Source organism: Molothrus ater, chromosome 5, assembly GCF_012460135.2.
Source record: "Molothrus ater isolate BHLD 08-10-18 breed brown headed cowbird chromosome 5, BPBGC_Mater_1.1, whole genome shotgun sequence".
NCBI lineage: Eukaryota > Metazoa > Chordata > Aves > Passeriformes > Icteridae > Molothrus > Molothrus ater.
This window is the reverse complement of record NC_050482.2, coordinates 422686-446557: the sequence shown is the minus strand read 5'-3', so window position 1 is coordinate 446557 and position 23872 is coordinate 422686. Positions and strand designations below refer to the sequence as shown.

Sequence of the window (23872 nt, the reverse complement as noted above, 5' to 3'; positions counted from 1 at the left end):
GGCTGCCTGGGCTCCTGGATCGCTGTCGCCGTGCCCGGATTTGTCTTTGTCTCGTGGATAAACTGCTTTCCAAGTGCCAGCATCCTCCAGGAACCAGCAGGAAGCCATCCAATCGTTCATTCCAAAGTGAATTCCTGCCATGAGATTTACCACTAAGCTGCTCCGTGCTGCTCTCGCCGAGGCCTTGACCCTGCACAGATTCCTGCACGTGGTTAAAGTTTACAGGGAAAACGTGGCCTTTGCCACGGGAAAAGAGGGACGGTTTTGTACTGCCCTGCTCCCAGGGGGCACGGAATCACGGGATCCTGGAATGGTCAGGGCTGGGAGGGAGCTTAAGGCTCATCCTGTGTCACCCCTGCCACATGCTGGGGTTTGGCCATGGGACTGTGCACATAGAAATGCCACTAGAAGTGTCCCCCATGACCGAGTGGGTAAAATTCCTCATTTATGGACACTTTTCCAGTGTAAGGGCAGCAAGGGAAGGACTCCTAGAATTTATACAGCACCCAGTGTGGTAATTAGCACGTTGGTGGCCATTAATGTGGGAAAAAATAGCACAACCTCAGGAGTTTCACTTCCCTGTTTCGTTCTGTTGGAGGGAAATGGGCTTATAAAGCATTTTTTGTGGCTTACTGTGGCTTCTGGGGACAGGACGAAACCATCCAAGCAAATTCCCAAACCTTCCAGCTGCCCCCAGAGCCCATTCCCACCCCCAGGAGGGCTGGGGTTGTACAGCCTGACTCCTCCAGCTGATTTCTAGAGTTCCAACCTTGGAACAGCTTCCCTCGTCTCTGCTCCAGCCCTCTGGAACACACTAAGATACAGCTGAACTCTGGGCTTGGCAGCAGCAGGGCCAGGAGCTGCCAGCTCCCCTCTCCCAGCAGGGACAGGGACAGACACCCCAGGCCACGGTTCTGTGCCCTGGTTGTGACACAGGGCACCGGATCCCACTGGGAACAACAGCTGGAACGTCCTCAGCACCGACACAAGGGGCTGAGCCCAGCTGTGGCAGCGCCAGGCTGGACATTGGGGCTGGGAGCAGCCTGGGCTCACGGAAGGTGTCCCTGTCCCTGGCAGGGTGGCACTGGGTGGCATTAGGGACCCCCTCAATCCAAACCATGGCAGGATTCCCTGCAGGTGCTCTTTGTGAGGGCAGCCCCTCGGCACAAGGAGCGCTCTGGCTGCAGAGCTCCCAGCTCTGGAGCAGGGAGCGGAGCTGAGCCTGAGCAGGATTCCCAGCGGAGCGGGCACACGCTGGGTGGGAGGCTGCAGGCCCAGAATAGGCTGTGGATGATGAAGAATTCTGGGATCTATTCTTGGCTCAGGATTGAGGCGTGATCTGGTGCCTCCAGCAGGCATCAGAACAGGATCTCCCAGCGCCAGTTTGACATTAATCTGAGCGGCCCTGCAGGGAGGAGGGGACGAGCTCTCCTCCCTCCTCCCGCAGCCACAGACTCTGCCGAGCACCCAGCGCTGCTCTGGGAGCATTTCCAAACCCCGGCGTTTCTCTCTGGCTGCCTTTTGGGCCGAGTGACCAGGCCTGGTTCGAATCCCACAGCTCCGAGTGCCCGAGCGCAAACAGCCCGAGGAGCAGCTCGCATTCCTTGGCCTGCGGCACCCCGCACGTTCCCGGGGCTGCAGGGAATGTTCCTCGCTGCTCTGGGGAACATTATCCCGCCCGGCAGTGCGGGAGCGCGGGCGGCCAGGGCAGCGGCTCCTGCGGGGCCGGGGCGCACGGTTAATTATAGCCGGCAGGGTTGGGCAATGTTGTGTTTGCCGGGTTGCCGGGGAGATGAGCAGCGGCCCCAGCGCTGCCCCGGCAGCTCCGCGCTCGGCACCAGCGCTGCGCTTGCAGAGCTGCACCACCGACCTTCCCAAATATGGTCCAGCAGCAGCCGGAGCTCCCCAGCTCAGGCCGGGCTCTGGGATCAGCCGGCTCCTGCCATCGGACCCTCACAGCCTCTCCTGAGAGCACCAAGCTCAGCCCTCCGGGAAAATCCCGCTCTGCAGCCTCCCCTGGGCTGGGCAGAGCCCGAGCCCCGCAGGGCTCCCGCCGGGAGGTACCGAGAGGAGCCAGGCAAAGGAGGCCTGAGGTCTCGGGGGGTTCAACAACAGGAAACCAAAACTGCTCTGGGGCAGGTCCTCAGGTCAAGGAAACCTCCTGTGGAGCCCGGCTGGGAGAGCTGGGAATGTTCCCCTGGAGTGGGAAATGCTCCAGGGAGAGCTCAGAGCCCCTGGCAGGGCCTGCAGGGGCTCCAGGAGAGCTGCAGAGGGGCTGGGGCCAAGGCCTGCAGGGACAGCACCCAGGGAATGGCTCCCAGTGCCAGAGGGCAGCCAGGGATGGGATCTTGGCAATGAGGAATTCCTGGCTGGGCTGGGATTGCCAGAGCAGCTGGGGCTGCCCCTGCATCCCTGGCAGTGCCCCAGGCCAGGCTGGACACTGGGGCTGGAGCAGCCTGGGACAGTGGGAGGTGTCCCTGCCATGGCAGGGCTGGCACTGCAGGGGCTCTGGGGTCCCTTCCCACCCAGCCATGCCAGGATTCCCTGATTCTGTGATTCCAACATTTGTCTGTCCTGCCTCGTGACTCTGGGAAATTCTCTGTGAAGGAATGGGGATGCTGGGTGTGACCTACTGCCCCTGACAGTTCCATGCCCAGGGACAGGGCTCTGCTCCCATTCTAATGGAAACCCTCCAGCCCTCACTTTTATACTTCTCAGATGTTCTAAGCACTTTTATTGCCCTTTTTATTCACAGTTAATTTTCTTCTGCTTGGCCAGGTGGGAATGTTCGTGTGGCTGCAGTGAAATCAGCCATGGGAGACCCCCTGGGACAAGATTAAAACTGATTTTTACTGCGGGACAAAGAGTTACTGAGGAAAAAATGTCCAATATTTTTAATTCATATTTTCCTTGTCTTTTCCTCCTGTCCCTTGTGTGGCAAGAATCAGCTCCAAGTGTGGCAAGTGTAAATGCAGTGTTGCAGGCTTTATTACAAGCCTGTAATAAATCATAATCAGCATTAATTAGCAGTTCATGGGACAGGGCAGTGTTTAAGTGCAGCTCCTCTGCTCCCTGACCAGGGGAGCTCGACAGGGGCGGGGCAGGTGGGGCAAGGACATTAAAGAGCTGAAACTGAACGAACTGCACTGGGGGACCAAAGAAGTGCCAAAAATCAAATAACCAAACCGACGGGAGCGATGCTGCTGTGGGAGCTCGGCAGCCTGGCCATGGGATTCCTGTGGAAAACAGCTCCTGCCAGGAGCTGGTGTGTCACCACACACCCGGGGAGCCTGGGGGGACACTCAGGGTCACTTGGACACCTCCGGGCACTCTGGAATCATGGAATGGTTTAGCTGGAAGGGACCTCAAAGCCCACTCAGTCCCGTGGGCAGGGACACTGTCCCAGGGTGCTCCAAGCCCTGTCCAACCTGGCCTTGGGCACTGCCAGGGTGAAATGGTTCCTTTTCACATTTTCTCTTTACACTGCTCCTACTCTTCTGCTCCGGGCCTGATCCTGGCAATAAATAACCCCCCAAAGTGCCTGGGTGCTCCTCAGCTCCTCAGCAAACCTGCCACAGATCTGTGATTTATCCCCGATATTTCCCATTTCCCAGATGTCCCTGAGCAGGAAGCAGCTCGTGCACTGCATTCACGTGCCTGGAATCCCACAAAAATCACGGTAACTAACAATCCCGGGCCAGCCTTTGCCCTCTGCCCTGGAACAGCCCCGTCCGTGCCCGGCTCTGCCAACACCCCCGGGACAGCTCCCGGCCCCGGGGCTCCCCGGTGAATCCTCATTCCCGGGGAAAACTGCTTCTAAAGGGATCTAATTCATTTTCTCACCTTTGTAAACGTAACTGAGGCGTCAGGTAACTTCTACAACAGGAGTCGCTCAATAAAAGAACTCTCTCTCAAGCGAAAGTCAACTCTCAGCTGGGTCAGGTGAGGTCACACAACGAATTGTGCGTTAGGCAGGTGGAGAGTGTGAGTTACACCGGGGCGGGTCTGTGCAACTTCTCCTGTAAAAGAGATGCCATTTTTTACCCCTTCCTGAGCTTGCTTTGTGGAAATCTCCTCCTCACGCCCGGCAGGGAATAAACAGCGCCTTTTCTAAAACGGTGTTTGGAACGCTCCTAAAACCGGCCCCGCGGGACGGGCTGCGAACGGGGGTTCAGACCGGGCACAGGCGGGGGCCGGGGGAGGCTCCGGCCGGCACACACGGGGGTCCGACAGGCCCCGGCCGGCACAGGCGGGGACCGGGCGCTGAGCGGTGAAGCGGCCGCGGGTTCAATAGACCCAAGCCCCGCGGAGCCCTCACGCCGCCGCCATGACACCCGCACAGCCCCGCCCTGCGCGCCCGCTCCCGTCTCGATGGTGCTCGGGACCTCCTGGCCGCCAGGGGGCGCGGCGCGGCCGGGCGGGGGCGCGTTGGCGCGGGGTCCTCCCCGCCGGCAGGGGGCGCGGCGCGGGGCGGGCCGCGCGCGGGCGGCGCCGCCATGGACGCGCTGAGCCGGGCCGGGCCGCGGCCCCGCCGCGCCGCCGCCGCCTCCCCGCTGCCCTGGGGCCGCTTCGCCGCATGGATCGACTGCGTGTGTGTGGTGACCTTCGATCTGGAGCTGGGACAGGCCATGGAGGTGCGCCACGGGCACGGGCACAGCGCCTCAGGGAGCGGGGCTGTGAGGGGAGCCGGGATGGAGAGGAGGGGAGCGGGAATGGGGAGAGGGAAGGGGGAATCAGGGATGGGGCTGAGGGTCGGGAATGGGGAGAGGGAATCGAGAATAGGGAGGTGACAAGGGGAGTCAGGGACTGGGGGTGTGGAGCGAGCAGGGATGGGGAGAGAGGGAATCGGGGATGGCGGAGTGGAAGGGGAATTAAGGACGGGAACGGAGGGGATTAGGAACGGAGAGGGAGAAGCGGGATAAAGAACGGAGAGGAAAAAGCGGGATAAGGAACGGAGAGGGAGAAGCGGGATTAGGAATGGACAGGGAAAAGCGGGATTAGGAATGGACAGGGAAGAGCGGGATAAGGAATGGACAGGGAAAAGCGGGATAAGGAATGGATAGGGAAAAGCGGGATTAGGAATGGACAGGGAAGAGCGGGATAAGGAATGGATAGGGAAAAGCGGGATTAGGAATGGACAGGGAAAAGCGGTATCACGGTTGGGGGTGTGGACAGGGGGACCAGGGTTGGGCTGGGGGCAGCGAACAGGGAGGGGAGGGGGGCCCGAGCAGAGATTTGGGGTGAGGGGGATCTTTGTGGGGTGGGGGGTGCACAGGGCAGGGAGGGGCCAGGGCAGCATCCAAGAGACCTTTATGGATCCTCTTCATGGAATAAAACCTGCCCAGGGTGACACGTCCCATGGAGCCCGGCTGGGAGGGAAGGGAAGGATCCAGGGAGAGCTCAGAGCCCCTGGCAGGGCCTGCAGGGGCTCCAGGAGAGCTGCAGAGGGACTGGGGCCAAGGCCTGCAGGGACAGCACCCAGGGAATGGCTCCCAGTGCCAGAGGGCAGCCAGGGATGGGATCTTGGCAATGAGGAATTCCTGGCTGGGCTGGGATTGCCAGAGCAGCTGGGGCTGCCCCTGCATCCCTGGCAGTGCCCCAGGCCAGGCTGGACACTGGGGCTGGAGCAGCCTGGGACAGTGGGAGGTGTCCCTGCCATGGCAGGGCTGGCACTGCAGGGGCTCTGGGGTCCCTTCCCACCCAACCCATTCCAGGATTCCAAAGACACACATTCCCAGCAGCCAGGGCAGGGAGGTGTCCGTGCAGGATTCCCAGGGAGGGGAAGTTCCCTGGCTGGGTTGGAGCAGGGCTGAGCCCCTCGTGGGGCCAGAGGGGGTGGGATTGGGGTGGGAAAGGCTGGACAGGGCTGTTCCCAATTCCCTGGAATGCCCAGTGCTCGTCCTGCAGGAGGGTCTGGGGGGAGCTGGGCTCCTCAGGGGCTGCTCTCCGAGGAAAGCAGGGAAGTGTGGATTTGTCTGAACCTGAGGCATCACCTCAAATTCCTTCTTATCTCTTGTGTGGTTGTGGGAGTCACTCCTTGCTCTGCCCTTTTTAGGGAGATTGATCTTGTTTTCAGAGAATTCAGCCTTCCCAGTTTTAAATGCTGGAGCTTCCAAAGGGAATGGGAAGCAGGAGGAACCAACTCCACCTTGTTGCTGCTCCCTTGCCTTGAACACTTGATTGTTTCTTTCCCTGAAGCCTCAAAGTGAATAAAAAAATCTCCTCCAGACCCGAGTTTCACCTGTTTGATCCTTTTTCCTGCAAAACCCGGCCTGAAATACCCCAAGAAAGGGAGGAATACTGGGATAATAATTAACATGGCGAATTCAACACTTTGTAGTTGTGTTTTGATGTGGAAAGGTGGGTTCTCACCTGTCTGCCTTTGTGGATGAGGGATGCAGGAATGTAGTTTGTTCATCCCTAGAAAGGAATTTCCTTCTTTTCCTCCATTTGCCTGCATAAGTTTCAGTGGGAAAATGTTCCTTATGTGGCACAAATGACTTAGGAAAACTGGGAACATGTCAGTGGGGATGACACAGCCCCCCTGTCCCCCTTCCTTTGGAAAAGCATTGTGGAATTCTGTTCCAGAGGGAAGGGGAAGGGGCAGGGATGAGACATGGGAAGGGAAGCCAGGAAGAGGAGAAGCTGTGGGGGCTTGGGGGGCTCTGGGGGTACCAATTTAGGGGGTCTGGCCATGCAAACCCAGGGGGTTTCTGTGGGTACAAACCTGGAGGGTCTCTGAAATTCAGCAATGGGAGATTCAGAAATCCAGAAGTCTCTAAGGGAGAGCCCAAAGATCCTGGAATTCAGCAATTCCCACTCTGCTTCCATGGACAGTGGAGAAGGTGTTGGAAAGCAGAGCCCAAATCAAGGCAGGAATTAAATGGAATTCCTGTTTCTGGCCCCCCCACCTTCAAATAACCAAATAAACACTTTAGGATGGGATTGAAGCCCTTTTGGGCTGCTCTGGAGACATCCAGGGACTTCTACACATCCTAATTTCCTTTTCATTTGCCTTTTTTTGGCTTTTGAAAAGTTATAGTGACTCAGATTCCTTTTGGCTTGGATTTGAGATTTTGAACTTTTGGATTTTTGATGATTTCCCTGCGCCCCAAACAGAGAAACAGCAGAGTTTAAGTGAAGGGGAAGCTGAGATGAGGGATTAAGGTTGGAAAAGACCTCTGAGATCATAAATTCCAGCCCTGGAGGTTAAAGCCTGATTTTCCAACCGTTCTCTGGCAGAAAGCCCCCCCAAAATCCAGCAGGAGAAGCTGAAGCCTTGTCCCAACTCCTGCTCTGAATTAGGCAGCAAATGTTGAGGAAAGCACAATTCCTGGGATTCACAGGCTCCTGATGGACCAGGATCAGCTGTCCAGGGCTCCCTGGCCTGGCCATCATTCCCTGGGAATTAACAGATAAATCTTTGGGTAGGGGCTCATTAGTCCCAGCCACGGGGAGGTGTTGGGGGTCCTGGCACAGAACAAGGGGAGCAGGGAGGTGATGGATGCCCTGGGACAATCCCAATCCCCTCCCACTGCAGCATCCCAGCCCTCCCTGTCCACGCTGAGGTCCCAGTGCTCGGGGATCATTTTGCCTCGGGGTTTTGGTGGCTTTTCTCTCCCAGCAGGGCTCATCAGCAGCGCTGGTAATTGGGAATTTGGCTGGCACGGCCAGAGCGCTGCCCTCGCCAAGGGATCCGCGGGAATTGTCAGAGCTGGGTGAACTTCCAGCCCCTGGCACGGGGCCACCCGGGCTATTTCTAGCCTGGAGAGGAGAGTCAGGCACTGGGGGAGCTCCTGGCTGCAGCTGCAGCTGATTCTGGAGCACAGCTCCCGAGGCTGACACGGGAGATCCAGCTCAGCCCGGCCCGGGCCGGCTCCTTCTGCTCCGCTGCAATTCTTGCACTTCAGAGGGGCTCTGTGGGATCCTTCTCCTCGGGACCCACCCTGTGCCACCCACCTGCAGAGCTGCCCCAGCCCTGGGGACACAGCAGCAGCAGCACCTGGAGCTGCTGGAGAGAGCCCAGAGAGACCCCGGAGCTGCTGCAGGGCTGGAGCCCCTCAGTTCCCAGGGAGCCAGGCTGGGAGAGCTGGGGGTGCTCACCTGGAGAGGAGAAGGCTCCAGGGAGAGCTCAGAGCCCCTGGCAGGGCCTGCAGGGGCTCCAGGAGAGCTGCAGAGGGACTGGGGCCAAGGCCTGCAGGGACAGCACCCAGGGAATGGCTCCCAGTGCCAGAGGGCAGCCAGGGATGGGATCTTGGCAATGAGGAATTCCTGGCTGGGCTGGAATTGCCAGAGCAGCTGGGGCTGCCCCTGCATCCCTGGCAGTGCCCCAGGCCAGGCTGGACACTGGGGCTGGAGCAGCCTGGGACAGTGGGAGGTGTCCCTGCCATGGCAGGGCTGGCACTGCAGGGGCTCTGGGCTCCCTGCCCACCCAACCCATTCCAGGATTCCCTGGCTCTGTGGTCTCTGTGGGTTATGAGGAGCACAGAGTCAGGCTGGAGAAGCCCTCCAAGGTTATCAGTTCCAGCACTGATGGAATTCCTCCCTTGGGGTTTGTCTCAGCCATGGCTGTTGAGCCCTCCTGGTTCCCCCTGCAGTGCATCCCCCCACAGCCCCCTGCTCTTTCCCAGCTCCCTCTCCACCCTGCCCCTCCTGTGTGTCCTGCCCTGCTCCTGACAGAACAGATGTTTGCACATCTGGAATACTCCCAGAGGATTTGGGGCTGTTCATTCACTCAGCCATCAGCTCTCAGCAATAAATCTAAGCCAGGAGCCTTTGGGTCTGTCCAGAAATGCAAATAAAGCCGGGTTCAGTGACAGGTTCAGAGTTTAAATCATCCCAGGTGCTCTCCTGCGGGCTCTGTTGGGATCAGGGAGGCGTTGTTGTGTGTGGAGCTGTGGGCACAGGGGCTGACAGGCTCTGCTCTCTCCACAGCTGGTGTATCCCCACGACTTCAGGCTCACCGAGAAGGAGGTAACCACCCTTCCTTCCCCTCCTCCCTCCTCTGCCGGCAGCTCGCAGGGCTCTCACTGGGTGTTGGTTTTTTTGCAGAAAACGAGCATCTGCTACCTGTCCTTCCCAGACTCCTACTCAGGTGGGTGATCCCGGGGTGACACAAGTGTCCCTGCTGGAAGGACAGTCCCTGGGGTGGAGCAGGGCCGAGAGGACTGCAGGGAGCACCCTGGGGCTGGGCCAGAGCCCCCGTGCTCTGCTGGGTGGGAACCTGTGCTCCCAGGGAATTCCCGGTGTGGCCAGGAGGGGTGGCAGCTGTCACATTCCTGTGTTTGGGAGCAGGAGCTGGGGAGGGGACACTTCCAGCAGAAATGTTCCCAAACCTGAGTTTATGCTTCACAAAGGGACAAAGAGAAATAAATCCGCTCATCCTGCCAGGCCCTGGGGCTTTAAAGATTTCTGCATTTCCATGGAATAATAACCCCAGTAAGGGTTTCTGCATTTCCATGGAATAATAACCCCAGTAAGGGTTTCTGCATTTCCATGGAATCCTGAAACGGTTTGGGTGGGGAGGGACCCCAGAGCCCCTGCAGTGCCACCCTTGCTGTGGCAGGGACACCTCCCACTGTCCCAGGTGCTCCAGCCCCAGTGTCCAGCCTGGCCTGGGGCACTGCCAGGGATGCAGGGGCAGCCCCAGCTGCCAGGGCCTGCCCACCCTGCCAGGGAAAAGCTTTTTCCTATAGCTCCATTTCCTTTTTCCTTCCCATTCCGCTTTTCCCCTTTCCCCTCCCTTTTGGATTTCTCTGCTTTGGTTTCTCCCCCGTCCCTCCCCGTTCCCTGCTGGATTTCCCCACAGCCCCTCCCGTTGTGCCATTCCCTGTCACTGTCCCTGTGTGCTGTCTCTGCCCCAGGTGGCCTCGGGGACACCCAGTTCAGCTTCCGGCTGCGCCAGGCCGGGGCCTCCCGGAGCTGCCCGTTCCAGGATGACGGCAGGTACAACCGCGAGGCCCCGGTGACGCTGCAGGTGGGTCCTGGCCTCACACCCGCCGGGGAAAGCCAAGGATGCCATGGACTTGGGGGCCCTGGGGAAATCCTCCTTTTCCTGCCTGTGGGAACTGTGAGACAAGAACGGCTCAGCACAGGGATTTCCTTCTGTGCTCACGGGGAGGGAGAGCAGGGCAGGGAACTGCTGGGACAGGGAATGGGATCAGGGGACAGGGAACTGCTGGGACAGGGAATGGGATCAGGGGACAGGGAACTGCTGGGGCAGGGAATGGGATCAGGGGACAGGGAACTGCTGGGACAGGGAATGGGATCAGGGGACAGGGAATGGGATCAGGGGACAGGGACTGCTGGCACAGGGAATGGGATCAGGGGACAGGGAATGGGATCAGGGGACAGGGAATGGGATCAGGGGACAGGGACTGCTGGGACAGGGAATGGCATCAGGGGACAGGGAATGGGATCAGGGGACAGGGAATGGCATCAGGGGACAGGGACTGCTGGGACAGGGAATGGGATCAGGGGACAGGGAACTGCTGGGACAGGGAATGGCATCAGGGGACAGGGACTGCTGGGACAGGGAATGGGATCAGGGGACAGGGAACTGCTGGGACAGGGAATGGCATCAGGGGACAGGGACTGCTGGGACAGGGAATGGGATCAGGGGACAGGGAACTGCTGGGACAGGGAACGGGATCAGGGGACAGGGAATGGGATCAGGGGACAGGGACTGCTGGCACAGGGAATGGGATCAGGGGACAGGGAATGGGATCAGGGGACAGGGAATGGGATCAGGGGACAGGGACTGCTGGGGCAGGGAATGGCATCAGGGGACAGGGAATGGGATCAGGGGACAGGGACTGCTGGGACAGGGAATGGGATCAGGGGACAGGGAACTGCTGGCACAGGGAATGGGATCAGGGGACAGGGAATGGGATCAGGGGACAGGGAACTGCTGGCACAGGGAATGGGATCAGGGGACAGGGAATGGGATCAGGGGACAGGGACTGCTGGCACAGGGAATGGGATCAGGGGACAGGGACTGCTGGGACAGGGAATGGGATCAGGGGACAGGGAATGGGATCAGGGGACAGGGACTGCTGGGGCAGGGAATGGGATCAGGGGACAGGGAACTGCTGGGGCAGGGAATGGGATCAGGGGACAGGGACTGCTGGGACAGGGAATGGGATCAAAGGTGGGACTGGATCAGGGGTCAGGGAACTGCTGGGAGAGGAAGTTGTACTGGGAGAGGGAATTAGGTCAGGGAGATCAAAGAATGAATTGAATTGGGGAGAGGGAACTGAACTGAGTCAGGGGGACCCCCCAGATATTTTGGGAGGTGGACCAGAATTAGGGAGACCCCAGGTCCACTGGGAGAGGGAACTGAATTTGGGATACCTCAGTTGTTTTGGGAGAGGGAACTGAAGCAGGGAGATCCTGGCAATTCTGGGAGAGGGAACTGAAGCAGGGACACCTTCCACTGTCCCCAGGCTGCTTCCAGCCCCAATGTCCAGTCTGGCCTTGGACGCTGCCAGGGATCCAGGGTCAGCCACAGATTTTCCTCTAGGAATTCTGTTCCAGGGCCAGGAATTGCTCATTGCCAAGATCCCATCCCTGCCTTCTGGCAGTGGGAAACCATTTCCTGGGTGCTGTCCCTGCAGGCCTTGTCCCCAGTCCCTCTGCAGCTCTCCTGGAGCCCCTTTTAGGTCCTGACAGGGGCTCTGAGCTCTCCCTGGAATCTTCCTCTCCATGTGAGCACCCCCAGCCCTCCCAGCCTGGCTCCAGTTGTGTCTCTCCCTGTGTCCCCATGGGAAGCTCTCTTGGAGGGCTGGGAGGTGTCAGAGCAGGGGGGTGGCTCAGGAGGGGTTGGTGGCAGTGGGGCTGTGCTGTCCTTAACTGTCTCTCTTTTCTTTTCCTGTTCCTCCCTGTCTCGCTCTGTCCCTCTGTCACTCTCTGTCTGTCCCTGTCCCTCTGTCCCTGCAGCGAGAGGCTGCTCACTATTTTGGGTACGTGTACTTCCGGCAGGTCAAGGACAGCTCCATGAGGAGGGGCTACTTCCAGAAGGTCAGTGCCGAGTCTGGAACCCCAGGGTCCCTGGGGCTGGACAAGCCCTCCCAGCCCATCCAGTCCCAGCTGTGCCCAATGCCCACCTTGTCCCCAGCCCAGAGCCCTGAGTGCCACCTCCAGGAATTCCTGGGACACCTCCAGGGATGGGCACCCCAAAGCTCCCTGGGCAGTTCCAAGGCCTGAGCCCCTTTCCATGGAGAAATTCCTGCTGATTCCACCCAGCCCCTCCCCTGGCCCAGCCTGAGGCCATTCCCCCTTGTCCTGTGCTGGTCCATGGGGACATCTCAGTCCCAGCAATGTCCTGAGCTTTGTGCCCTCCACCTCCAGGAGTTCCTTTCAGACTCCTGCTAATGCAGAAATCAGTTTTTCCATCCCCACTAAACCAGTGAGTTTTCCACTGGAACAGTGGGATTGCTCAGGGAAGGAATTATCAGACTTGGATGAGGTTTGAATTCAAATGGCCAAGTTTGGGGCTGGACAGGAGGGGTTTAAATGACTCCTGCATTCCTAATTAATGCACTCATTAATGGCTTGAGGAAGAGGAGAGTCAGTGTAACAATGAAACTTCCAGTGAAGCTGGGTTGGGACAGCTGTAAAAACCAGGGATTTATTTCACAAGAAAACCCCAATTAGAACAAAAAGGGCCTTCCTGGACACAATTTGTTATTCCAAGCTCCTTTGTCCTTCCCCAGCATTCCTTGACTTTATCTGCCCAATTCCCATTTCAGGAGTCACTCTTTTGTGCTTCTCCACCTGAAATGGTTTTTGGGAGCTTTGAACCCACCAGCAATTGACTTTTATTCCCTCTCCAGCTGCTCCTTTGCCAGGCCATGCTCCCATCCCTTTGCTCTCCCAAATCCTGGCTCACGAGCAGGTGGCAGCAAGAACTCCACCAAAGTGCTGCTTGGGAGCTGCTCCACGGGTTTAGTGCTGGGTTTTTAAAGTTCACCCCTCTCTAAGCAGTACAGAAATGTGCAGTGCTGGGGTCATGGGGGTCCTGATCCCAAATGTGCCGTTCCCAGTCCCTGGTGCTCGTGTCCCGCCTTCCCTACGTGAACCTGTTCCAGTGCCTGCTGCAGCTGATTGCTCCGGAATACTTCGACAAGCTGGAGCCCTGCCTGGAGGCAGGTGAGCTGGGGGCAGGAATTCCAGCTCGGGATAGAGGGGCTGCATTGGGAGGTTCCTGGAAAACAGCTGGAATGCTCCGAATGGCTTCATTCTGGAGCACATTCCAGCAGGGAAGAACTTCCTCCTGCTTGTCCAAGCGGATAAGCAGGTGTAAAGGAGGCATTGTGGGGAGGAAGGGGGTGGGGCTGTCAGTTTGGATGCAGGGTGTTCCCAAGGAATGCAGTGTATTCCCAAAGGCAGGAATCTGCTGTGCCTCCATCCGGCCTTTCCTGCCTGGGTCACTTCATCCTGATCTATCAGCTCTGGGTCTGCCACAAGCCAGGGGGAGCTGGGAAAGGGAACAGTTCCCTTTCAGAATGCCAGGATGAGCTGGATTCTCTCTCAGGTGAAACTCTTCCCTTCCCTGTGTCCCTCAGTGTGCAACGAGATCGACCAGTGGCCACCCCCAGTGCCTGGCCAGACCCTGAACCTGCCCGTGATGGGAGTTGTCATCCAGGTACCTGGACCTGTTCCACGGTCCTGCATGTGAAATCCCTGCCCAGCCCACATTCCCCACAGCCTTTGCCGCTGGAAATGGTGGCTGGGAAGTTTCTGCCCCGCCAATCCCACCCCAGTGCGATCCCTGCTCTCCTTGTCCTGCAGGTGAGGATCCCATCCCGGGTGGACAAGCCAGGCTCCAGCCCAGTGAAGCAGTGCAACCAGGAGGTGAGAGGGGCTGGCACAGAGGGAGGAGCTGGATCCTGAATCCTCTTGGGAATCCTTTGGCCCGGGATCACTGTGGTCTCAGCAGCTCCACGCCAGGCTCTCCTGCCTGGGGTCATACAGGGCTCTCTGCACCCAGTCTGGGTGCTTTACTCACTGCTCCCCTTGCTTTTCCTGGGAAGTCAGGCCCTACTGGGTCTCCTGCCTTCATCCTGGAGTTGTTCTGAATTTGCTTCAGTGTTTTGGTTCAGCTCTGGTTTGGATTCCTTCCCTCTCCCTTTCTCTGCTGTGACTAACACTGGTTTGGTGCCACATCTCTAACCCCGCTGGCTCTGCTGTGTCTCAAACGCTCTCCCACCAGAGGAAACCCTGGAAAACAAAGGAGCAGGCATGGACAGCCTTTCCCATCTGGAAAAAAAAGGGAATCTTCCTTAGTTTGTAGGCACAAGAGTTAGTTTGGGATTGAGTGCTGCCCACCTCAGGGTGTGAGCCTTGTTCCCTGTGGCTGGCTGGTGGAATTCCAGGCAGGCTGCTCCCATCTCCTCACAGTTCACTAACAGCTACTAACAGCCTTTTCTCCCTTCCTCATCCAGAATCTGTTACCAGCCCCCCTGGTTCTCCCCAGTGTTCATGAGCTGGATCTGTTCAGGTGAGAGGCTCCTCCCAACCCTCTCCCCTCCACCTGCCACCCTCTCCCTGCTGGGAGCATCCCATAAATTGCAGGGATGGTGCAGAATCAAACGCTGCTGCATTCCAGGGACTCCTTTGGGATTCTGGGCAGGGTTTGAGCTGAGGGTTGTGCCCTGCACAGCACCAGGGGCAGGGGGTGAGAGCTGGACCTGACCCAGCCCAGAGCCCCCCAGCCCTGGGCTGAGCCCCAGTGTAGGCAGCAGGGGAGGGGGATCCTGCCCCTGTGCCCCCTCAGGTGAGACCCCCAGCCCTGGGGACACAGCAGCAGCACCTGGAGCTGCTGGAGAGAGCCCAGAGGAGGCTCCGGAGTGGCAGGGGTGGCATTGGATGGGCTTTGAGGTCCCTTCCCACCCAAACCATTCCATGATTTTCTGATCACAGATTGCCTGACTTTAGTTAGAGCATTTCCTTTAAACTTGTATGAAACAACTGAGTGACAGCCCGGGTGAAAACACCTGAATTTCCCTGTGGAATGCTGGAAGTCCATCCTAGATCTCAAATTCCCAGACAGGAGCACACCAGGGGGGGCTTGCAGGCCACAGCTGTGTCTGTCCATCCTGACTGACCCTATCATTGTTCCCATTGTCCCAGGTGCTTCCAGCCAGTGCTGATCCACATCCAGATGCTCTGGGAGCTGATGCTGCTGGGGGAGCCCATGGTGGTGATGGCACCATCCCCAACCATGTCCTCAGAGATGGTCCTGGCCCTCACCAGGTAGCACCCACAGGGTGGGAGGGACTGGGAGCTGTGACAGCAAATTCTGGCAGCTTTTCCCTCCTACATGCACTCTGTGCTGCTCACCTGGGTTGGGTTTAGTTTGCTAGCAAACTGAAGCTTTGCAAGACAAACTGCAAATATTCCATGCTCATTTTCCAGCGAGGATAGAGAGGAGTACAAAGGAATCTCCCCTGATAAGTCCAGCTCTGAGGAATGTTCTCTCCCCAGCTCAGAGCTCTGCCTTAGCACAAAACCCCAAAAACCTGCAGCTTCCCCAGAGAGGCTCAGCCAGGCCGGGTGCCAGGTGCTGCCCTGGGGTCAGCCCCAGCCCCTGGGGCGCTGCAGAGCTGGGAAGGGCCCTGGGGGTGCTGTGCCAGCGGCTGGGCCCGAGCCCGGGGGGCAGGGGGGGCCGAGGGACCCTGGGCTGTGGCAGCCCCAGCGTGGGCACGGCCCCAGGGCAGGGACTGTGCCCTGTGCTGGCCCGGGGTGACCCTGCCAGCCCGGGGTGACCCTGCCACGCCTGGGGTGACCCTGCTGTGTCCAGGGTGACCCTGCCAGCCCGGGGTGACCCTGCCGTGCCCAGGGTGACCCTGCATGGGTCTGTGCCTGTCCCTGCAGCTGCCTGGCCCCCCTGCGTTACTGCTGCGACTTCCGGCCCTACTTCACCATCCACGACAGCGAGTTCAAGGAATACACCACGCGCACCCAGGCCCCGTGAGTGCCCCTGCCCTGCCGCCTCCCCTCAGGGACTGCCAGGGCCACCAGCGCTCAGCCTGTCCCCTCCTTCCAGGCCCAACATCGTCGTGGGCGTCACCAACCCCTTCTTCATCAAGACCCTGCAGCACTGGCCGCACATCCTGCGGGTGGGCGAGCCCCGCATGTCAGGTGAGCTCAGGGGGCCTGCCAGGGGAGCTCAGGGTGAAGGGAGAGCTCAGGGTGACTGCCAGGGGTGCTCAGGGTGAAGGGAGAGCTCAGGGTGAAGGGAGAGCTCAGGGTGACTGCCAGGGGAGCTCAGGGTGAAGGGAGAGCTCAGGGGACCAGGGTGGCTGCCAGGGTGTCACAGTCAAGACAGCCACGATACACAGAGCATCATCCCCCAATTTCAGAAAGCTTTAAGCATTCCCCCATACACAGTAACACCTTACCATTCAGGAAGCTTCAGGCATCTGCCCATCTAGAGCAACACCACACCGCTTCAGGAGGCTGCAAGTGTCTGCCCTTGCTGTTCTTAGCCCACCCTTTTATGCCCTCCTGTTCATGCAGTGCACCTGTGTGCCCTCTGCTCCCTGGGTGGTTGCTCAGCACACCTGGGCACCCCATGGCTGTCAGTGCTGCTCACCTGGGCACCCCATGGCTGTCAGTGCTGCTCACCTGGGCACCCCATGGCTGTCAGTGCTGTCAGTGCTGCTCACCTGGGCACCCCATGGCTGTCAGTGCTGCTCACCTGGGCACCCCATGGCTGTCAGTGCTGTCAGTGCTGCTCACCTGGGCACTCCATGGCTGTCAGTGCTGCCAGTGCTGCTCACCTGGGCACTCCATGGCTGTCAGTGCTGCTCACCTGGGCACCCCATGGCTGTCAGTGCTGCTCACCTGGGCACTCCATGGCTGTCAGTGCTGTCAGTGCTGCTCACCTGCTTCTCCCAGCTGTGCCATGGGGATGGGCTGGGGCAGCCCCACTCCCCATCACCACAAACTGCACCTACACCAGGGGTGCTCAGGATGAAGGGGGAGCTCAGGGTGTCTGTCAGGGGAGCTCAGGGTGCCGGGTGAGCTGGGGGTGAAGGGGGAAGCTCAGGATGGAAGGAGAGCTGGCCCAGGGCTCTGTGGGGCTGGCAGAGCAGCTGGAGGCTGCAGGGAGCAGCCCTGGCAGTGATGATTTCCTCTCCTGGGAGAGCCCAGCAGCCACAGGAGCTCACCTCTGGCTGTGGCCATGTGCAGGAGGAGCACGGAGCTGGGGCAGGGTGTGGGGAGCAGGAATTGCTGTCCTGGAGCTTCCAGGAGAGGAAAAGCCCCTCCTGGGCAGGAAATTGAGAGAGGTGGAGAGAGAGAGAAACCCCCTCTCCTTTATCGAGCACCTTTGTAGACTGGGAAGCCAAGGAAGGCCTGGGGAGGAGGAGCTGGTTTTTAGCACATCCTCATCCCAGAATTCCAGCAGGGAAGGGAGCTTGGACTGCTCTGAGGGTGGGCAAGGGCAGGGCCGGGTGTCCCAGGTGCAGTCACAGCAGGAAGGACGGAGCCTGAATTGTCCCTGCTGTGTGTCACAGGAGACCTGCCCAAGCAGGTGAAGGTGAAGAAACTGGCCAAGCTGAAGACCCTGGACACCAAACCAGGTGGGTGCAGGCCTCGGGAATCCCTCAGGACTGACCCTTCCCCTGGGGATTGGGCAGCAGGGAGCTGTGGCCGTTTGGGACTCCTGATCTTTCCTGATCCCGTGCTTTTGCCATCCAGGAATCTACACTTCCTATAAAACATTCCTTCACAAAGACAAAACCCTGATCAAAAGGCTGCTGAAGGTAAGCACCTCCCACTCTGTCCTGGTGGGAAACTGAGCCAAGAGCTCGCTTTGAGCAGACAGAGCTCTCCAAAGGAGCAGAACTTACACTTTGGGATGATTTAGTCTGTAATGGGACCATTCATCATGCCAGGTTTTGGATTTTCCACTTGATAGGGAGGGTTAAATCCTGGTGCTAACAATAAACTGAGTGAGAAGAATTGATATCAAAAAATCCTGAAAAAAACCCCAGGTTTTGTGTAGTGGAACTTGAAATTTTAATGTGTTTGAGTAGAGGATGGAATCTGTGCTATGGGATCTGGAGTTTGGGATCTGGATCTGGGGATCTGGATCTGGGGATCTGGATTTGAGGATCGGGAGTTTGGGGATCTGGATCTGGGGATCTGGATCTGGGGATCTGGATTTGGGGATCTGGAGTCTGGGCAGCACTTCAGGGTCCTGTGGTTGCAGAGCTGCAGGTTGTGTGTGACAGTGAGGGGACATCTGGGTGACCTGGCTGTGACATTGGGTGACCCCGTGTGACCCGGCTGTGCCATGGGTGACCCTGTGTGACCCCGTGTGACCCAGCTGTGCCGTGGGTGACCCCCTGTGTCCCGCAGGGCATCCAGCGGAAGCGCCCCTCGGAGGTGCAGAGCGCTCTGCTGAGGAGGCACCTCCTGGAGCTCACCCAGAGCTTCATCATCCCTCTGGTGAGTGCAGGGACACCTGGGGGGACAGGGAGCGGTGCCTGTGGCAGACCCCGGAGCAGGGAACCCTGGAGGGGCTGGGTGGGAAGGGCCTTTAAACTCATCCCCATCCCCCTGCCATGGCAGGGACACCTCCCATTGTCCCCAGGTGCTCCAAACCCCAGTGTCCACCTGGCCCTGGGCACTGCCAGGGGCACCACAAGAGACCCCTCAACTGTAAGTTATTCTTTTTATTTTTATCTTTTCTTGTTTTAGGAGCATTACATGGCCAGCCTGATGCCTCTGCAGAGAGCCATCACTCCGTGGAAGGTAGGATGCACTTCCCAGTCCTTCCCTTTGGGATTGGGAGTGGTTAAGGGTGCTGGGCACACTCCTGGGAACCTCCCCTGTTGAAGGAAGAGGGGGTTTACTCCTTGAAAAATTCATTGAAAAGTTGGAAGAATTTTTGGGACAGATATTCCCAGTTTTGCCAGGAGCTGAATTACTGGGAATCTCACATGAGGATTGACCTCGGGGTGTTTTTATCCTCAGTGCCTTGGGTACCTTTCCCACTAGAAGTGCAGCCCTTGTTTTCCTGGTTTCCTTTGGGAATCTCTGATATGGATTTCCATGGACTAACGTGAATTTCCCTGTGCAGAATCCCCCCCAGATCCGCCCGTTCTGCCAGGAGGATTTCATGAAGAGCCTGGAGCACGCTGGCCCCCAGCTCACCTGTGTGCTCAAGGGGGACTGGCTGGGGCTCTACAGGTGAGAATCCTGATCCCAGCCCCAGCTGGGCCTGTCCCAACGGGCAGCAAACCCTGCATCAGCACTGGGACCCCGTGGGAGCTGTGGGGCTCAGCAGAACTCATCTATGGATTAACTCAGGATGGTCAGGGAGAGCAAATCCAGGGCAAATCCAGTATGAGCCAGAGCCCCTGCAGTGCCAGCCCTGCCATGGCAGGGACACCTCCCACTGTCCCAGTGTGTGCCCAGCCCCAGTGTCCAGCCTGGCCCTGGGCACTGCCAGGGATGCAGGGGCAGCCCCAGCTGCTCTGGCAATCTGTGCCCATGTCCTGGTGTGTCCCTGAGCCAGCCCAGGGTCACCTCGGGGAGCTGTGGGGCACAGGTGGGGTTGTTGGATGGGATTGCCCTGTGGGTCCCTGCCAGCTCCAGCACCCCACAAATCACAATTCCCAACCTCTCCACAGGCGATTCTTCAAGTCCCCCAACTTCGACGGTTGGTTCCGGCAGCGGCACCGCGAGATGACCCAGAAGCTCGAGGCCCTGCACCTGGAGGCCATCTGTGAGGCGGTGGGTGACAGGGACAGGGACAGGGACAAGGACAGGGCTGGGACAGGGCTGTGTCTGTGAGGCAGTGGGTGACAGGGACAGGGCTGTGTCTGTGAGGCGGTGGGTGACAGGGACAGGGCTGGGACAGGGACAGGGCTGTGTCTGTGAGGCAGTGGGTGGCAGGGACAGGGCTGGGTTTACTCAGAGAGGAGAAGGATCCAGGGAGAGCTCAGAGCCCCTGGCAGGGCCTGCAGGGGCTCCAGGAGAGCTGCAGAGGGACTGGGGCCAAGGCCTGCAGGGACAGCACCCAGGGAATGGCTCCCAGTGCCAGAGGGCAGCCAGGGATGGGATCTTGGCAATGAGGAATTCCTGGCTGGGCTGGGATTGCCAGAGCAGCTGGGGCTGCCCCTGCATCCCTGGCAGTGCCCCAGGCCAGGCTGGACACTGGGGCTGGAGCAGCCTGGGACACTGGGAGGTGTCCCTGCCATGGCAGGGCTGGCACTGCAGGGGCTCTGTCACTGTTTCAAGAATGAGGATGAGAAAGCCCCTGCTCACCTCCAGGCTTTCCTTAGGGGAATCCCTTGGGAAGTGTCCCTGAGGGAAGCCACTCTCTCCTTAGGACATCGTGGCCTGGATGAAGGACAAGTCCGAGGTGGAGATCGTGGACCTGGTGCTGAAGCTGCGGGAGAAGCTGGTGAGTCCCTGCCTCCCTCCCCCTGCACTCCTTCCTCTCTCTGGGTGGGGAGAAATCCGGGACACAGATCCCACCTGTGCTGTGGAAAACCTTGCTCTCCCTCCCTGGAGGGCTGGGAAGCTCAGGGAAGTTCAGTGTTTGTGTGAAATCCTCAGAGCTGGGAGGATCCAGGGAAGTTCGGTGTTTATGTGAAACCCTCAGAATTAGGACAATCCAGGGAAGTCCTTCCCCTCCCGAGGTTCAGGTGGCGTTTCCTGCCCGTTTTTAACCTGAGCTGCAGCAGGCAGAGCCCGGGCGGAGGGGAAAGGCCCCTGGAATGCGTTCATTCCCATTTCCCCGCAGGTGAGGGCTCGCTGCCAGCACCTGCCCGTGAAGGAGGAGACCCTGCAGAGGGTGGGTCTCTACATCGACACCATCATCGGCTCGCTGCCCGAGGACCTCCAGACTGTGCTGCACCACCCCTGAGCCGGGGGGCTCCTGGAGACCCTTCCCAGCCTGTCCCAGCCCGCTCCAGCCGCTGGGGCAGCTCCTGCCCGGGCCGGCCGGGATCGCCCTCGGAGCGCGGGGCGGGGCCGGGCGCCGCTCCCGGAGCTGGGCTGGGGCTGTCCCCGCGGAATCGGCCCCTGGGCGGCACCGGCAGGGCGGGAGGGCCCGCCCGGACACCCCATCCTTACCCGTGCTTGGATCCTCGGCGTGCCCGCGGCCCCGTCCCGCCCGGCGGCAGCAGCAGGAGCGGCCCTGCAGGGGCTGCGCTCAGGGCAGCTCCTGGGGACGGGGAGGAGGTGACAGAACTGTCCCTGCCCCTGGGCGGCCGGGGGAGCAGGAGGAGGAGTTGCTGGACATGGACAGTTGCTGCTCTGTTTCTCCAGGGCAGAGCCAGAGGAGGGGCAGGAGCATCCGCAGGGATCAGAGCTCCCCGGAGTGCCTGGGAATGGCTGCTGGCAGGAGCTGGCCCCAAATCCTATTTATTCTGCTTGAGAACCCAGCCTGAGCTCCAGGGACACAGCGGGGCTGGGGCTCTGCCCCAGGCACTGGGAGAGCTCCTGCCAGCCCCTTCCCAATAAAACCTGGAGAAGCTGATTTCACAGCCTGTGCCGAGCTGGAATGGGCCCTGCTGCTCTGCCCCTGCCTCCAGAGCAGCCCCTGTGCCTGGGATCCCCTTCCTGCCTCGGGAATGGATTTGCTGGGATCAGGGCATTGGTACTCCAAAACTGCATTGCGCCACTAGGGGCTCCATCCAGGGACGGAATTTTATCCTACAAAAAGGGGTTTGGGAGGGATGTGGCAGCCTGGAGGGTCGAACCCAGCACCTCTGCACGTGGTGGGGTTGTTGGGTTGTTCCTGCCCTGAGCTGGGGCAGCTCCCAGTGCTCCCAGTGGAAGCTGTGCTGTCCCTGCCCATTCTCAGGGCTGGGGAGGTTCAGAGGGGGCTGAACTCTTCCTGAATTTCCCCTCTGGAGCCAGGCAGAGCTGCAGGAGGCTGCTGGGTGTCTCAGTGCCCCTGCCCTGCTGGAGTAAGGAGTTCTGAGCAATATCCTTTGGGATAGTGTAAAGCCTTACATATCCCAGGTGTGTCCGTGCAGGCCCCAAACCCTCCTGTAAAGCAGGAAATCGTGGTTTAAAAGAAACGCTGGAGCCAAACTGGGTCCTGGTTTGGAGGCTGGGGAGGTTTATTGAGTTGGGAAGGGCTGTCCCTGCTCTTGGTCACTCGTGGCCATCCCGGTTTTCTGGAGGGTTCACAGTGCCTGTGGGTGGCTGTGTGTCCCTCTGCCCTTCCCAAGACACGGAATCACAGAATCACAGAGGCATTTGGGCTGGGAAAACCTTGGAGCCCATCGAGTCCAACCATTCCCACCAAGGCCACCACTGACCGTATCCCCAGGTGCCACATCCACAGGCCTTGAAATCCCTCCAGGGATGGGCACTCCCCCATCTCTTGTAGCTGTTCTTCAACAGCCCCAACTTCCTCCTTCAGGAATTCTCCCTCAGGGATGTATTCTTAGCCTTGCCTTCCTCCCAAGGAGGCCAGACCCCATCTCCTACAAGCCCAGCGCCCCAGAGTCCTGGAATGGTTTGGGTGGGAAGGGACCTCAAAGCCCCTGCAGTGCCACCCCAGCCTCAGTGGCTCCAGGATTCTGTGCTCCATCCCTGTGGATCTGTGGAAGCTGGGGGGTCTCCAGCAGGGAGGGGCTGAGGTGCCTCCAGCGCTGTGGGACCTGTCCAGCCCCCCCTGTGCCCTCCCCAGACCTCTCCAGGCACCAGGGGCTGCATCCAGGGGATCCTGCCGGGACACTGGGAGCCGTGGGAGGCGTCCCTGGAGGGGCTTTGAGGTCCCTCCCACCCAAACCATTCCAGGATTCCCTGAGCTGCTGGGAATGTGCAAATCCTGCCGGGGCTTTGGGCTGCCCACAGGGAATAGGATGAGGTGGGAGCTCGGGGAGCAGCCCCCAGGGAATGGGATGAGCTCAGGGAGCAGCCCCCAGGGAATGGGATGAGGTGGGAGCAGCCCCCAGGGAATGGGATGAGCTCAGGGAGCAGCCCCCAGGGAATGGGATGAGCTCGGGGAGCAGCCCCCAGGATATGGGATGAGCTCAGGGAGCCGCCCCCAGGGAATGGGATGAGCTCAGGGAGCAGCCCCCAGGGAATGGGATGAGCTCAGGGAGCAGCCCCCAGGGAATGGGATGAGGTGGGAGCAGCCCCCAGGGAATGGGATGAGGTGGGAGCAGCCCCCAGGGAATGGGATGAGCTCAGGGAGCAGCCCCCAGGGAATGGGATGAGGTGGGAGCAGCCCCCAGGGAATGGGATGAGGTGGGAGCAGCCCCCAGGGAGTGGGATGAGCTCGGGGAGCAGCCCCCAGGGAATGGGATGAGGTGGGAGCAGCCCCCAGGGAATGGGATGAGCTCAGGGAGCCGCCCCCAGGGAATGGGATGAACTCAGGGAGCAGCCCCCAGGGAATGGGATGAACTCAGGGAGCAGCCCCCAGGGAGTGGGATGAGCTCAGGGAGCAGCCCCCAAGGAGTCGTCGTAGAAAGCCTTGAGCCCCCCGGGGCTCTGCAGGGAGAGGCTCCGGGCCAGCACCTCCCGTCGGAAGTTCTCCCTCATCCAGCCATAGACCAGGCTGTGCAGGAAGCCCTGCAGGGACACGCTCAGGGCCTGGGGACACAGGGACAGAGGGTCAGGGCTCCCGGTCCCTGCAGGCACAGCCCAGGCAGGGTGGCACAGGACACGGGGGGGCTTCCTCTTGGTGTGGCCAATTACAGCACGTCCAGCCCCCAGGAAAAGCCAAAGGGGGAAATCCCAGCCCAAAATCCAGTGGGAAGAGTCACACTGGGCCCAGGGCCGTGTCCTCCCCCTGCCCGGGGTGTCCCCAAGGGCTGTCACAGCTCCCACGTGGGATGGGGACAAATGTCCAGCCTGGGAGCCATGGAAAAGGAGCTTTACTTACTGTGGA

The 23872-nt window shown here is 59.6% G+C and overlaps 2 protein-coding genes across 2 annotated transcripts in view; one reads left to right on the top strand and one right to left on the bottom strand.

Moving 5' to 3' along the window:
- LOC118697688 (RNA-binding protein 28-like) overlaps nucleotides 1-4498 on the bottom strand; it is a 10331-nt gene extending 5833 nt beyond the window's left edge. The window contains exon 1 of the mRNA XM_036400504.2: nucleotides 4319-4498. Coding sequence (XP_036256397.2) covers nucleotides 4319-4498 — 180 coding nt within the window. The remainder of the gene's footprint in view (nucleotides 1-4318) is intronic.
- Nucleotides 4497-21502, top strand: LOC118697692 (protein DENND6B-like). The gene is made up of 20 exons (XM_036400509.1): nucleotides 4497-4634; nucleotides 8935-8973; nucleotides 9052-9094; nucleotides 9864-9976; nucleotides 11938-12018; nucleotides 13044-13149; nucleotides 13566-13645; nucleotides 13792-13854; nucleotides 14445-14500; nucleotides 15133-15255; nucleotides 15877-15972; nucleotides 16049-16143; nucleotides 17523-17588; nucleotides 17707-17771; nucleotides 18370-18459; nucleotides 18712-18765; nucleotides 19094-19203; nucleotides 19647-19749; nucleotides 20348-20422; nucleotides 20765-21502. Exons 1-20 carry the CDS (start codon nucleotides 4497-4499, stop codon nucleotides 20885-20887), a joined length of 1719 nt encoding a protein of 572 aa, XP_036256402.1. The 3' UTR covers nucleotides 20888-21502.
- Nucleotides 21503-23872: the final 2370 nt, after the last annotated feature.